The sequence below is a fragment of the Euprymna scolopes genome, chromosome 12 (assembly GCF_053919585.1).
Source record: "Euprymna scolopes isolate OS-2025 chromosome 12, ASM5391958v1, whole genome shotgun sequence".
NCBI classification, from domain to species: Eukaryota; Metazoa; Mollusca; class Cephalopoda; order Sepiida; family Sepiolidae; genus Euprymna; species Euprymna scolopes.
In genome coordinates, this window is record NC_136493.1 from 26462259 (window position 1) to 26479086 (window position 16828).

Here is a 16828-nt window from a genome sequence, read left to right on the forward strand (position 1 = left end):
CTTCGACAACAATACTCAGCATTAGTCACGAGAAAAGGCTCAATTCTTCTCCACGACAATGCCCGACTGCACGTTGTTAAACCGACCCCGCAGAAAGTTAAATGAATTAGGCTACAAAACTGCATACGTTCCAGACATCTTACCTACCGACTATAACTTTTTTAAGCATCTCGACAACTTTCTACATTAGAAATGCTTCAGAAACCTAAGCAATATAAAAAAAATCCTTCAGCGACTTCATCACCACCAGAACGCAAGATTTTTACGTTACTGGCATAAAGACACTTGTTTCGCGTTTGAAAAAGTGTGTTGATTCTGATAGGGCTTATTTCAATCAATTTTATTTTTTAATTTAAAAGTTAAAAATCGCCAGAACTTACTTGTCAACCTGATATATATATATATACTAACAAGAAACTCAGCGTTGTCCCGTCGTAAAATACGCATAAATATTATATCTTAATTCGTGTAGATTTATTTTTTAATATTATAGAGCGAAGTTTCTATTGATTATTATTGAATATGTAATAATGATTTCCAAATTAATTAAAAAAAACATGATGCTTAGTCGTTATTCATCTCTCCAGCGTCGTTAATTTTGGTTAAAAGTTTTCATATATTATAATTGCTGTCCTTAATTAATTGGTTAAATTAATTTTTTTTTTATTTCAGATAGTGAATTCTAGTAAAACTTAAAATGACAGATCTATCAAATGTCCAAAGATGGCAGATTGTTGGTGCCTGGACGACAGGTGTTATTGTAACGAAAGAGGCTGAGATGGTGGCCTTATCGGGAAGAACTCTGTCGAAGGTGATGACAACCTATGAAAACAAGAGAAGAAACATCCGTCTCTAAACAAAATTGTGTAAGAAAGCTGACGCGGTCGGAAAGAGCCCCTGTAAAGATTGTAATGAAAGAACAGAAAATTACGACACTCAAAATTATAAAAGAGCTTAATAATTATCTGGATTATCCCGTTTGAACAAAATCTGTTCGCCGAGAACTTCACAATGTTGGCTTTCATGGGAGGGCTGCAATCAGAAAACCACTGCTCCAAGGTGTTTCAATTATTTTGTCCAACCCCTGTATGAACCGAATCTCTAGGTTTCCTTTCTAAAAGAAATATGAGAGCAGAGAACTTTAATAGATATCTGTTTTGAATTAAATTTAAACCATATGCATAAAACATTAATTAAAAGAATTTTCAAAATTTTAAATTTTTTGGCCCCCCGACAAAAGGAGGGTAGATCTGAAAATTCATCCTTGTCCGTTCGTCCGTTCGTCCGTTCGTCTGTCCGTACTTTTCTCAATAACTACGCCTTGGAATTTTTTAAAAATTTTGCACAAACATTAAACATGATATGTGTAAAAAGTAACAGAACAGATTTTCCGGGAAAACTCCGGTTTCTCCTCCTAGGAATGCCTTTCGTCTTAAAAGACTAAAATTGACACTTTTGTCCTTATTAAAAAAATCGATGCCTTGGAGTTTTATAAAACTTTCTGCAAAAAATGTAACTAACTAATTTTTATATAATTTTGTTTTTCTACACTTCACAATAACTCTTAGGTGTGCCCCAGGGGTTCTTTTAGGGCTAATAAAAATACTCCATTTTTGGGACTATTTTACCATATTTGTCCCAAATTTTCTGTGTATGTCTATTTAGCAGTTTTGCATGGTACTGCACTCAAATTTAAATATGTTAAGGCCTTGGGGACTTCTGGGGCTAAATAGGAGAGGGAGCAAATGGTGGACTTAGTCATTTCTTTTTTTTTTTTTGCATGGTGCAGAACTCAAATTTTCATATGTTAAGGCCTAAGACTGCACCGTTTGTTCATTTACACCAAGATTTGATGTACCCTGGGGACGTTTCGGGCTAAATGGTGGTGGGGAGCAAATGCTGAACTTAGTCATTGTTTTTATGCCTCGTTCACTTTGCACTCACGGGGGAGCATGCATGCTTAACTTGTGTTCATACTATATTAAGGAGTGAGATACGGAGAGTGGGGCAGTAAAAAAGAAAAAAGAAAGTATGATGGTGTACTGCGCATAGAAAAGCCGAACGGCGTTCTTTACTAAATCTCAAGCAACGTCAAGTGAGCCTGCCAGTCAAAATTTAAAATAATAAAACAATTGATTTAGTTTTGCCTCTTTTTTATGCGTGTATTTAAGTATTATAAATACAGTGTAATCACGTTGACACAGCAGCTACCGTGAGATCAGTGAAATTAAGTGACGTTGAATCTGGTCGATACTAAAATGGGTGACCCTTTGAAAATACCAGAAACTGCATGTAGGAAGACTCTCTGCTTATCCCGACAGTTTCCAGTTATCTTTGACTTCTTGCTACTTGACTTAAAGAAGGCTGATTCAGGAGAGGTGTGGTTGATGATTGCGCAACCCTTGCTTTGCAATAGGCTTCTCTCGTGCAGGGGGTATACATTATTTTTCAAAATTTTGGGAGATTCGGGTTGATATTTAAAAAGTACTTTATTTTTGGGAGGTGGGGGAGACGAAAGAATCCTATTTTAGGACTGCTTGTTTCTTCTATGTTCTTCCTCTTTTTCTTTAGTTTTGCTTTGAAACGATTTTGGTTTAAGTTCTTTTTATTTTAATAAACTTTAGGATTATCGCCTTTTACACAAATTTGAAGAAACTAAATCATCTGACAGACAAAGACGAAATTGAGAAATATCTTATATAACTGTTGTCAAGAGTCATTTTTTATTTAAATTTCAAAATGAATTGTTCCAAAATCAAAAAAATCATTATAAAGAAAAAAAAAAAAATGATTGCCGTCGATTTAAACGCGACGCTCGTCGTTATTATGTTTCTCTTAGTTTGCCTGTCTGTTTGTCTGTCTGTTCCACCTTTTCTTGGAATCTACTGAATCTATCTGGTTTAAATTTTGTATGAACTTTTGTTATAATAAGGTGCAGTAAACTAAGTATTATGATATCCATTCGTTACACAGTGAAAGATTTAATAGGGATTAGTCAACACAATACCGCATTTACTCTAAAAGTTTCTTGTAAACTAACGGTCCGATCTAGATGAAATTTTGTATGGACATTTGTTATAATAAGATGTGTGAACTTAGTATTATGATATCGATCCGATGTACAATGAAGGATTAATAGGGATTAATCGATACAATGCCACATTTACTCTAAAAGTTTCTTGGCAACTATTGGGCCGATCTAGATGGTATTTTGAATGAACCTTTGTTATAATAAGATGCGGCGAACTAAGTATTATGGTATCTCTTGGGTGCACAATTAGGGATTTATAGGAATCAATGGAGATGAATATTTAATACAAAAATGATCACAAATTTAACATATTCAATAATCAATTTGGCATAACGTATTCATTTTAAATCAACGAGCTATAATTTTTGTCCGTTTTTTAACGAGCTAAAAAGTTTAGTGTAATTGATAATGATTTAAAAAAGAAGAAGAAACAAAATTACTTAAGAGACTTTCTGTCCAGAGCATTCAACCATTCCTCTAAGGTGATGTAATCGTCGGATCCTTTCTTGATGTCATCAAATATGGTCTGAAAGAAAAAAAAATGTTGGAAACTTTTAACGATTTTCATTGAATGCAAAATAGTTAGACTACCGTCAAAGATATAAATTGATGTAATGAATAAGAATACATCCCGGTTCCTCTTTACAAGAATATGATTGATTGGTGCAATCGATAAATAAGGACGAGTACAGCAGCCTGGGGAAGACGTTGAAAGATACGACGAAAACCTAAAGCTTAAGAATATTACAAGCTACAACCACGAACATTTGTCCACGAAGGCGACGTATCTATATATTAATACGATAACGTGTGTGTGCTTTTATCACGCTTACATCTTTTTCCTTCCGAGTGATTGTCGTTTCATTGTTATGACCTTCAATTTCTTGTAATAAATAATTTTACCAAGAAATTTTGGTTTCGGTTTCAATTCAAGCTGATGCATCCAAGTTATATAGATATATATTTTTTTATTTTTGAAATCACAAATTTATAAGAATCGATTTGACTTTATAATAATATATACGAGCATATTTAAGCGTATTTTACGACCGGGCATCCCTGCTAGCTTAGATAAATACCTTTGAAGTTTTAACAAAAAAAAGCTATAATAATAATACCAGGGTGTCTCCATTTATGCTGAACATCCACAGAATGCCAACATCAACATATGAAAGAGTCCGCTGTGGAATTTCCACAGGTCCCGCTAGTCTATATATTAATACGATAGCGTGTGTGTTCTTTTGTGTGTCACGCTTACATCCGGGTCGTTTAATTTTTATGTTCTTTTATTTCTTGTCATAAATAATTTTATCAAAAATTCTTCATAAGTTTTGGTTTCGGTTTTGACTATAGTTAATGGCACTTAAATAATCTATTTTTTTATAAATAATTTAATCAAGAATTCTTCAAAGGTTTGGGTCTCGGTTTTGATTATGTCAAAAGGAACCCAAGTTATATATATATATATATATATATATATATATATATATATATATATTTCATAAGTTTTTATTTCGGTTTCGATTCAAGCTAATGCACCCATGTCATATGGATATATTTTTTTATTATTGAAATCGCAGCTTTATAATATATAAATATTGATAGAATATTAACTCTATAATAATACATATGAAATCTGCAAGAAATAAAATATCATATTTAAGCGTACTTTAACGATTATTACGATACTATCCCATTGATTACTGTACATGCAATAACCCTTATCCACGAGTGGCTTCCGGGCCTTGACAAGTGGTGACCTCTATGTAAAAAAAAAAAAAATATTGTCCTGTCGACTCCAACAATATAATTTTAAACAAATACAATTCTTTAAAAAGTGATAATCGGTTTATCGATTTAAAAGAATATTCAGCTGAGAATTATTATGATGATAAGGTTGATTTCGTTTTCTGTTTTACGGCACATCACCACTTGTTGGTTTATTTAATGATGAATCCAATAATTTTGATAAAAAAAAAAGTTTTTATTCTTCAAATTATTTATACCTTCGGATATTTATTAACGGAATTTGGTTTGTTTGTTTTTGTTTTTCACTTAGCAAAGCATGAGTTTTGAAAAGGAAAGAAACACAGACAAAAAAAAAAAAACAGTAACATTAATGATATGTGCACTTTAGGTAAAAAAACAAACAGGATCTTCAGACAGCCGGATCTGGTAGTATCAGAGTATCAGTTGACGATAATTACACGGAGAATATTCATCGGTTTTAAAAGAATTAAATTGCGACAATTTTAAATAAAGAAGAGACATGTTAGTTTCAGTTATGCAAAATACATTTAACAGACATGACAATTATTTTTATAACAGAAGTTTTTTTTTTTTTTGATCGTTTTGACTCTGGCAGACATTTTATATTTTAAAAGTATATTATTAGTAGCAGTAAATTGTAGTATTTGATATACTGAACACTGTGGAATATTAACGGGTCCTGTTAATATATAGTATTTTAATATTTTTTTCTCAAACGTTTAATTTGAAATTCTCTATTGTATTTCTCTTATGGCCCATGGTTATGAGAAGATGAAGCGAATATTCTATATCCGTTCGATGCACAGTTAAAGATTAATAAAGATTAGTATTTAATGCTCAAATGAGCACAGATTTAATAATATTCGACCATTAATTTGGTATAAAGAAATCATTCTAAGTCAACAAATTTAGTCCGTTTTTAACGACGTTTAGTATATATATATATATATATATATATATATATATATATATATATATATATATATATATATATATATATATATATATATAAAGCTGAATGTCTGTGTGGTGTGTGTGTGTGTGTGTGTGTGTGTGTGTGTGTGTGTGTGTGTTTGTGTGTGTGTGGTCACGAATAGGTTCCTATATGGTTGACTATTTAAAAAAAACTGATTGCATATAATGATAGAAGATGTATCGAGACACAGGAATGGGTATGTTTGAACTAGCAGAACGGTGGTTCATTAAAATTGTGGGGTCTGCGTTCGCGCCTGGTCCACAAAGTATGGAAATAAAAAAATTGAAAATTTGAAAAAGAAAAAAACCTTTACAAGTGTTTTTGATATAGATGTACATAAGAATACTTTGATAAGTATGTTTTAACTTAAATAAGGATGGTATAATAAAATTGTGGGGCCTGCGTTCGCGCCTGGCCTCCATAGAATGGAAATAGGCACAAACTTTAATAAAGATTTTTCATATCTATCTGCGTAAGTATACTTTGATAATTATGTTTCAGTTTGAATAAATATGGTATAATAAAATTATGGGGTGTCCGTTCGCACCTGACCTCCATAGAATGAAAATATGTCACAAAGTTTAACAAGGTTTTTTAATATAGATCCACAGAATATTGTGATAAGTGTTTCAGTGTGAACAGGTATGGTATAATAAATTATGGGGTTTATCTATTTTATTTTTGCTTTCATCATATTTTGCTTTGGTTTTGATACCCCCAAATTCGACGCAAATTTACGACTCTTCCTTTTCATAACCTATTATACTTTCATAAATCAGAGTCCATCTTCTGAAGGCTGTTTTTGAACCCAGTCAACGACGGGTACTTTTGCTAGTGTATATATATATATATATATATATATATATATATATATATATATATATATATATATATATATATATAAACTGCGTCAATTGCTTTATTGCGATTGGTAAAATATCAATATGTCTCTAAATATACGTCACAAAAAAATGAAAATTGTGCCATCAAAAGATTGTTTTAATTTTAGTTATTTCCCAAAATTTTAATTAAATTCATGCGATATTCACGAAGTAATGGCATTTTATTTATTATCCAAGAATTTTACTGTCCATCGCTTTATTGCAGATCTCTTACAATGCGAAAAAATCAGGTGAATACAGATTATCGAAAAGCAAAGGATACTCTCTGGACTAACAGAAGGATTGTCAATCAAAAATTTTTTCCATAGCGCTGGAATGGGATCCAAAAACCTTGGCTGCTTCTTGAACAACTCGAACACCAAATTGAAATAAGGGCATAAGGAGAAACATTTTAGATCGTGATATTCGGAAAACTTATAGGGAAGTTAACCGAAACAGAAACAGCGCCAGTGCTTTCGTTTTTGCAAAAGATCAAGGCATGCTCGATACAATGTATTAAATGAGATTGCAAGGACCATCAAACTTCTTCCAATGCCTCTATTGAGCAAACAACATAGGGGGAAAACGAATGGCTTCGACACAGAATTACATGAAAATGGATTTCCAACAGGATGATACTCTTGACGGTCCGGATAGATGGACCAAAGTTTGAAACCCGAACGGAACTCCGACTCGTTACAGAGTTCATCACCAACAAGGAGGAGGAGGAGGAGGAGGAGGAGGAGGAGGCATCATGTTTTGGCCGGGAATCATTGGGGATAAGTTGGTTGGACCATTCCAAGCGCTAGAGGATGTAAAACTTATCAGCAATGCGTACACGGCTTTTTGGGATAATCATTTGTCGACATGGCTAGCTGACCTACCGTTGTCACGTCACTTTCAGATGATTCTATTCCGAAAGCCGTTCTTAACATGAGGCGGTTGGGGTTGTCTATTCCGAAATCCGTTCTTAACATGGGTTCCGTTCGTTGCTGAATACTATGCGTGAAAATAATTTAATTTCTATGATCGCGACCAGATAAGGGTCTGAATAGATTCTTGGGGTGATAAAATTTGGAGCCCTCTAATTACACCGTGTGTATATATGAAAAAGAAGATTTTTAGATGATCCGTTTAAGAGGAGACCCCTACTTACTTATGCATCCTCGTTTTACTGTGTGTATAAAAACTTTTATATATATATATATATTTTTTTTCCTCATTTTATTATTAGGTAGAGAAGAAAGTTCCAGCGGAATTTTTACTTCTGATTTCATACGACGTATTTTCACGTAAGTTTTCGTATAATATCTTTACTTTATATATCACCTGAAAGAGAAGTTTTCGCTCTATTTAACAATTGTTTCAAAACAAGATGAAAAAAAAGCAAATTCGCACAATTTTCTTATTTTAATCCGAGCTAGGCCGTGTCCCCCACCCCATTTAGCCCCAAAAGTCCCCAGGGGACATCAAATTCTGGTGAAAATGAACAAACGATGCAGTTTCAGGTCTTAACATATATGAATTTGAAATCTGCACCATGCAAAGAAAGAAATGATTAAGTTCATCATTTGCGCCCCCTCTTATTTAGCCCCCAAAGTCCCCAAGGCCTTAACATATTTAAATTTAAGTTCAGCACCATGCATACTGCTAAATAGACATATATAGAGAATTTTGAACAAATATGATAAAATAGTCTCTAAAATGGTGTTTTTATTAACCCTAAAAGAGCCCCTGGGGCACATCCAAGAGTTATCGCGAAGTATAGACAAACAAAATTATATAGAAATCATTTAGTTACAACTTTCCAGAAAGTTTTATAAAAATCCAAGGCATCAATTTTTTTTTAATAAGCACAGAAGTGTAAATTTTAGCCATTTCAACCTGAAAGGCACCCTTGGGGGGGGGGGCAACCGGAGTTTTCCCGAAAAATCCGTTCTGTTACTTTTTGCACATATCATGTTTAATGTTTGTGCAAAATTTCAAAAAATTCCAAGGCGTAGTTATTGAAAAAAGTGCACACGGACAAACGGACGCAAGGAGAAGGGTTTACAGGTTCACCTTCCTTTTGTTGGGGGACCAAAAAGGCCTGCACAACGATACACATTACGCAATAACTGCTACATAGAGATATTTAAAACATGAAGTTTGATTATCTGAATATCACGGCAACGTATAGAATTACGTATGTAAATTTCCTAAATGTTTTATTTTGCTGTTTTTTTTTATTTACAAGGATAGCAACAGTTATCAAGGTCTGAAGACTACTCGAGGATAAGCATTAATGAGTGTAAGATTGTCACTGAAAAAATAGCGTAGTGATCAGTAATGAAGGAAATTGGGCAGAATTTGTTTATTTAAGGGGGGCAACTCAACAAGAACTTGTTTACATTGGACTTGAAGACGACCAAATTAAAAAGCATGCTCGCAGAGTTCAACAGGCCGGCAATTCTAGGAAAGAAGCTTTATTCATGGGATTTGCATAAGATGGAAAGTGCGTAAATAAAGAATTTGCGTTAGAATAAATTACGCACATGGCTCAAAGAAACAGAACCTTGATTTAGAATTCACATAGACCATGCATGACTTAGCGGTGTTTAATATTGTTCAGCTCTTTGGAAAAGGAGAGAGATGTAAAAGATAGAAGACCTAGTACAGTAAAACAAATATTGTTAATATTTGCCAGAAGTGGCATGCCAAACGTGTCTGATAATGCGTCCGAATTTTTTCGCAGCTGCGAAATATTGGGTATATCCCATATAAAACATCCTTATACCAATCGATATCCAATGCAGCCGGATAACGAATAGTACAGATAATAGAAATGGGATTGAAAGCATGTTCATATTGTTAAGAGAAGAGTGAAGTTTTCTCACTCGTATTATCATTGAGTTACACAACCATAACACGTTAAGATAAATTACAAAACCATAACACGTTAAGATAAATTACAAAACCATAACACGTTAAGATAAATTACAAAACCATAACACGTTAAGATAAATTACAAAACTTGCGGTAATGGGCATACATGTAACAGAGCACGGATGTGCGTATGCAAATGACCGAGCCGTGTGCGGGATGACGTCACGGCAAGGAAAGAGGCTATAAAAAGAAGAATGTGTGCGCAGACCGATGCTCACGTTAAAAACGGGAGAGATAGACCTGTTACACAGGTGGAAATGAAATAATTGTGAAAAGGACATGCTCCCAGTTCCGGACCAGTATCGAGGCGGTGTTTGAGATTTGAGGCAGCCGCATTGAATAGATGTCAGGTCTAGTACATAATCAAGTTACCTGGATTGATGTTTTTCAATGAAAGTTTTTAAATGAAGTTGTCGTGTTGTTTTCTTTAGGGCGACAAACTTATCATTCCACCCTGAAGAAGTGATCACGAGAGCGCGACGGAAGATGAACAACGTTCTTCTGGCTAGACAAATTATGAATCCCGAAGCTTTAAATTATAGAAGTGTCAGATTAAGATTCCCAATATCGCAGAATACACCCAACAGCATAGAGAGGGACAAAGAACCGAAAAAATGTCCTTTTCTCTTCCCTGCAACTCCTTTCTCATAGAAGAGATGTTGCGAGTTTGTCTCTGCTTTATCGTTATTTTCATGGCAGGTGCTCGGCTGAGCTCCAATCTATGCCCCCCTCGTCAAACTTTCACAAGAAACACCAGTCTAGCAGAAAACACCATCAGTAATTTCCCCCACTCTTTATCTGTGCCTAAACCTAAACGTAGATTCCATGAGCAAAGCTTCTTTCTTAGAACTGCACGCGTATGGAATTGTCTTCCGTTTTCCTGCTTTCCCGCTGACTACAATATGGTTGTCTTCAAGTCTAACGTAAACAAGTTTTTGATGAGCCGTTCCATATAAGTTAACAAATCTACCGAATTTCTATTACTAACGGTTACTATATTGTCCAATTGTCTATTGTATACTCTTTAACCCTTATCCTCGAGTGGCCTCTTGGCCTTGATAAGTGGTGATGCCTATGTAAAAAAAAAACAAAAAAAGAAACCATAGATGCACATAAACTTATAAGATCCCGAAAGATGTAATGTGCTTGACTTAACTAACATACTAATTAGCCTAGCTATAATAATCATAAATAAAATAACGACTATTGGTCACACACTGATCAATCAGTTTGCAGAGAACATTGATTCCATCTGTCCCTTAAGGAACTTCTTTAGTCTCTTTTGGAATCACAGTCAGTCAGCAGAAGAAATCCCATCAAACACCGAAGAAAGACCTCTCTCTTTTTTATTCATGTCCCTGTCTGCTGGACGATCCAGTATCGACAATCTTCGCCTGAGGATAACTGCTGGCCGACCTGCGACAGTCAAAAGAATTTTCAACTCTTCCTTTGTTTTTTTGTTTTTATTGTTCAACATTCTGCCGTCTAAAATATTTCGCTGTTGTTTCTAAAAAAAGGGTTTGTTTTTGTAGTCTGCGCTGCGTTTTCTACTATTAATTCATTTATAAAGATGCAATCTCGCATCTCTGAATCGTCAAGCTTTATCACTTATGAGGAAAGACTGTACTACAATGCGGCATTATTCCACTAGCACATCTTCTAAATGAAGCACTACGTTGAGCATCTAAAAAAAAAAAAAAAAAAAATCGAACAGGCGGTGCTTCGGAATAGAGACAGCGTCGTGTTTTGCCATTTAAACTTAAAAAAAAAAAAACACTGCAAGTTATTGTCACTGATCACGTTTCCAGAACGATTAAAAAAAATATTTGAATTTTATATTCATGCACCTATGGGGTGGAGTATAGGGTTCTACTTTGCTTTACCACTATAATATAAACCTCACCTGTCTGTTTAAATGTATGTATGTATGTATGTATGCCTAAAACTTTTTTTTATGCCTAAAACTTTCGACAGAGGCGACTGATTTTCACGAGATTGGTATCGTTTTAAAGCGCGACCCTTCGGGCGACAAATATTGAAAATTGGCTAAAAAAATTAATTCCTTCACCCTCAACTAGGTACTTTTTTACAAGGGGGGGGTCGCTTTTTTCGCCAATATTTTCGAAAGTCATCCTCTCTTTTCGATTGTCTAGCCTTAATTTAAACCTTTGCCACTTTCGGTTTGGCGATGAACGCAACTGCAAATACGTCACGTTTGATATTTTTTCACGTTCTTTTCCTCCTTCGCGGTACGGGTTCCAGCCTGCCTGCCTGCCTACTGCCACTTTTTTTTGGGGGGGGGGGGGCTCAACACACACACATCCAAATACACGGGCAACGCCGGGCAACGCCGGGCAACGCCGGACACCCAGGCTAGTAGTAATTATAAAGTAGACACTTTATAGGTCGTGTAACACAACTTCTCAATTGCTTCCTAAACGCAGCCGCAATAACATTTTTCATGGTAATTTATAAAGATCGCGGCCATTACACGAGTAAACATCTTTTTAAGTATTAAAAGTTGTTTTATATTTTTGTTTTCGTTAAGTATTATTAATTTATATTATTCTTAATAATATTATTAAATAATGAATCATTTCGCGTTAAAATTTGAGTGTTGTTGTTAGATAAATACGACATCAGTTCAAATTCGGTGGCTATTTTGTTTTGTCACGGCTTCTTTCACATTATGTTGACACGTTTCAAGCGTGCCTTTCTCAATTTTAGCTGTACGATACTAAATGACTTTTTAATAGAAATGATTCTACACTTAGTAATATGTAACTAAAAGAACATCATAAAACCATGTTTAATGTCTAAACAGATTTTTCTCATGTGTTTCTGTGGCCGGCATCGTTATACTTTACCTTCTTCAGTATAAAGCACGGATGGCAGTTACCGCGGTTATAAAACGCTAGTTTTACGATGAGGATATAAGCATACTTGTTTGTTGTAACAAACATAAACATGACGTCATTTTATAATAAGGAACTCAGCTCTTTCAACCAAAAGTGGTGGTGGGCGGTGTAGGACACACTTAGGGCAAGCTCATTAATCTTGATCGAACCAGTCGTCATTGCCTGGTAGGTGACGGTTTGCGATAAACCAATCGTCTCCTTTTACGGAGGAGGTAATGCCTAAAAGGATGGCCATACTTTACTTCGACATAAATCCGAGTTCTCCACTCTATCAAGTCATTATATTGATTTTTTTGGGTTGATTTTATAACTATAGACAACAAATCAAAAAGCGGTTAAAAAAACAAAAAAAATATATATATATAACTAATAAATGTTGTGTCCTCCATATTATCAGATTTGACCGAATAGTTAATTGTAAGCATAGACCGATTCATACCATCCAAAAAATTCATACAAAAACCCAACAGCCAGCCATGGTTCTCCCCAAAATGTGCTGCTGCCATCACGCACAGAAATCACTTTTTCCATAGCTAATAACGTAATAGATGCACTGAGACTAAAGGCGCTTTCAGTACTGCCAGCAACCAATGTAAAAGAGTAATAAAAAATGCAAGAGAGCTATATGCTCAGTCCGTTAAATCCAAAGTAGCTGAGCAGCGGCTTGATTCCCACCAGTTTTGGCAAATAGCACACATGATCCTGAACAGAAGCGTGCATTCTATCCCAACCATCATCAATGGACCTGAGGTCATCTCGTCAGCATCAGACAAGGCCAAACTATTTGCCAAGAACGTTGCAGCTAATTCTACCCAATACGATGAAGGTCATCAACTCCCCGTATTTCCTCCTATAACAAACAACACGCTATGCGACATACAAATATCTGTGCGTGATGTCGCCAAGCTAATCAAGAACCTTGATTCCAGTAAAGCAACTGGCCCTGATGGCATTCCAGTTATAGTGTTGAAAAACTTCAACTAGAACTTGCCCCCATACTTACAAAACTGTTTAAGAATTGCCTTAAGGAGAAGTGCTTCCAAACACTCTGGAAAACCTCATCAGTATGCCCTGTATTTAAGAATTCAGATGATAAGTCATCTTCCTCTCATTACAGACCAATAAGTCTCCTGTGTGTCATGAGTAAGTTGCTGGAATCCATATTAAATAAAGAAGTAGTCAACCACCTCAGCAGAAATAACCTTCTTAGTGACATACAATATGGTTTCCGTTTTGCTAGATCTACAGCAGATGTGCTAACAGTTATATCTCATAGGATTAGCGAATCTCTCGTCAAAGGCTTCCTTTCTAGGGCAATTGCTCTTGACATATCAAAGGCCTTCGACAATGTATGGCACAAAAGCCTACTTCACATGATTTCCAGCTACAGTATAACTGCTAATGTTTTCTCAATCAATAAATCATTTCTCTCTGATAGGCTCATAAGAGTAACGGTTGATGAGCAGAAATCAGAGGCCCACAGTATTAATGCTGGAGTTCCTCAGGGGTCCATTCTGGGCCCAACTCTCTTCCTGATCTACATCAATGATCTCCCAAAACACATACTTAAATCATTCGTTGACATCTATGCTGATAACACGACCATCTATGGCAACACATCAAAGGCCGTAAATGACAAAGTTCTCTCTGATTCTCTCTCGTCTGATCTTGAGCGCGTGGTACAGTGGGTGAAGAGGTGGCTGGTTACTTTTAATGCATCTAAAACCAAGCTACTATCTTTATATCACCAACGCTCTGATCTCCATCTGGCATCAATTGAAATAGATGGCTCTCGTCTTGGGGAGGCTCCATGTTTTGACAAGCTTCTGGGCTTGATTTTTACTCCTACTCCTGAACTGAAATGGAACACGTACATCAAGTCAGTTGCCAAGGTCGCTGGAAAAATGGTAGGATCCTTCTACCGCTCCAGAAGATATCTCTCTGCTGATGCAATTTTCTATCAGGAGAGATGTTCCGAGCCTGTCTTCGTTTTATCGTTACTTCCATGGCAAATGCTCGTCTGAGCTCCAATCTCTGGTCCCCCCCTCGCCAATCTTTCACGATAAACACCCGTCTAGCTGAAACCACTGTCAAAAATTTTCCCCACTCTTTATCTGTGCCAAAACCAAAACGTAGATTCCATGAACAAAGCTTCTTTCTTAGAACTGCACGCCTGTGGAACTCTGTTTCGTTTGCCTGTTTCCCACCTGACTACAACCTGGATGTATCCAAGTCCAACATAAACAAATTCCTGATGAACCGCCTCCTTAAGTAAGACACTTTATCAAATCTCCAATACTAACGTACTGTACACGCAATAACCTTTATCCTCGAGTGGCTTACAAGCCTTTATGAGTAGTGTCTACCTTGTAAAAAAAAATGTTACCAAAGGCAAGATAAGTTATTTTTCTACCTAACTGGATATTTTTTGAGTTTTAACTTATTATCAGCTTTTTTTTTTAGCTTGAAAGACCAATAGTGCCGAGTATCTAAGTTAGAATGAGTACAAGATGACTGACATGAGACGGTCATCTGAGGAGCCTCGATAATCGCTACAAACTCGAAAATTAAGCAAAATACTGGAAAAATAACTGTCACTATGATATTTATAGAGTGTTTTTCTAGCTATTACATCTCAAAAGCTGATCTACTGAAACAGAATAGAACCGTATTGACTTCGACATAAGTCCGCCCTCCTCCCGCCCTCTGTCAGATCATTATATTGACTGAATCGTGTGTTTTGTTTTGAAAAACAAAAAAAGAATAAAATACCCCCCCCCCCAAAAAAAAACCTATGTGTACTTTACTCGGAGATTTTTCTAAAACACAAACAAACAAATAAACATACAAACAAAATCCCTCAAAATCACAAGGTTAATCAGGAGAACATGCGGCACAAAGTCCGCAGCAAACAGTGTCAGATAAAAAAAAAATTCGTAATATACTTTTTTTAAATGAAATTATAAATGATATGTAAATGTTTCATGGTTTGAAATTTATTTTTAGTATTTTAAGAAATATACTACTTTCTGAAATATTTATTGGTTCTTTATTTAAATTAAAAAGAAATTTCATCTGACAGCGTTTGCTGCAGGCTTTGAATCGCCAATCAAAATAGATAAATTGTAAAGCTACTTACATGACAAGCCAAATCGCTCACGTCAACTTTCAAAATTTCACAGATGTGGTGCTTAAACTCATCGAATGTTAATTTACCATCGCCGGTCGTATCGAACTGCATAAATTTTTGTTTGAGACATTCCCGTGTAAGAGGCATCTTTGTAGTTTATTGTTGATCAAAGAAGCGAATGGCAAAACAAAAAAGTCGGCTCTTTTTTTTTTTTTTCGAGAGAGAGAGACGGAGGGAAGGAACCGAATGTCCTTTGGACTGTCTACGTGGCTATGTTGGCAAGAACGAACAACTAAAGCGGCCCGGCTTGATAAGTTTGGCTTTTTATACGAATCTAAATCAGGTGGAGTAGTAACTGACGTTTGAATGAAATAAGTACAAAGCCAAAGAGAGTTTTTTTTGTTTTGTTTTTATTTTTTTTATTTATTAATCTACCAGTCATAAAAAAACATTTAAATTAGCACACATTTCTTTTATTTATGAATATTACTCATTTTTGAAGTTTGTTATGCATTTTAATGGAGCGTAACACTCATCGAACCAGCTAATTTATTTATTTATTTATTTATTATAATAAGGGCAAGAGGGTTGAGCTAAGTTCCATCTGCCCATTATCCTAATTAGCACCTCCTCTATTAATAGTAGGGCAGATTCATTGCCTTCCGCAAAGAGGCATCGACTTCGCGGAAAAGGAATATATTGAACGAACTCAGAAGGTTTTGTAGATATTTTCATCGTAGCCCTGAACGCACATGAAACATTCTAGCCACACCCCGACATTAAAACCGACCTTGTGTCACATGTTGGGTCAGTGGGAAGTACAAATTACAAATTGATCTTCTGGTAGATTACAGTGGAGAACTAGTTCTCCAAACAGTGCACCCTAAGTAAAGAAATTTGCGAATCGATAGCGAGCAAGCAACACCATCTCACCATCTAGTAATATATATATATATATATATATATATAGTAATTTATAAAATATATATGGCGATTAAGCTACACTATAAAAATAAAGAATGCAGTTTAAATTCCCGGAAGGAAAAAAATCTTTAACTTATATATATATTATGCCCAAAACAGTGTTTCATGGTAAACAACTAACGATCCCTTAAATTAACATTTAGACTATTGTGAATTCGAAAGAGCAAGTTGATGCAATGATTGCAGGTGATTAAATAGTTTTCCAACAAATGA

At 35.2% G+C, this 16828-nt stretch overlaps 1 protein-coding gene across 1 annotated transcript in view; it reads right to left on the reverse strand.

The window, feature by feature from the left end:
• Window positions 1–16342, reverse strand: part of LOC145291214 (calmodulin-like) — a 21782-nt gene extending 5440 nt beyond the window's left edge. Inside the window, exons 1-2 of the mRNA XM_080136799.1 lie at window positions 15641–16342; window positions 3472–3557 (exon numbers count right to left, since the gene is read on the reverse strand). Of these exons, the coding sequence (XP_079992925.1) occupies window positions 3472–3557; window positions 15641–15778 (224 nt within the window). The 5' untranslated portion in view covers window positions 15779–16342. The remainder of the gene's footprint in view (window positions 1–3471; window positions 3558–15640) is intronic.
• Window positions 16343–16828: the final 486 nt, after the last annotated feature.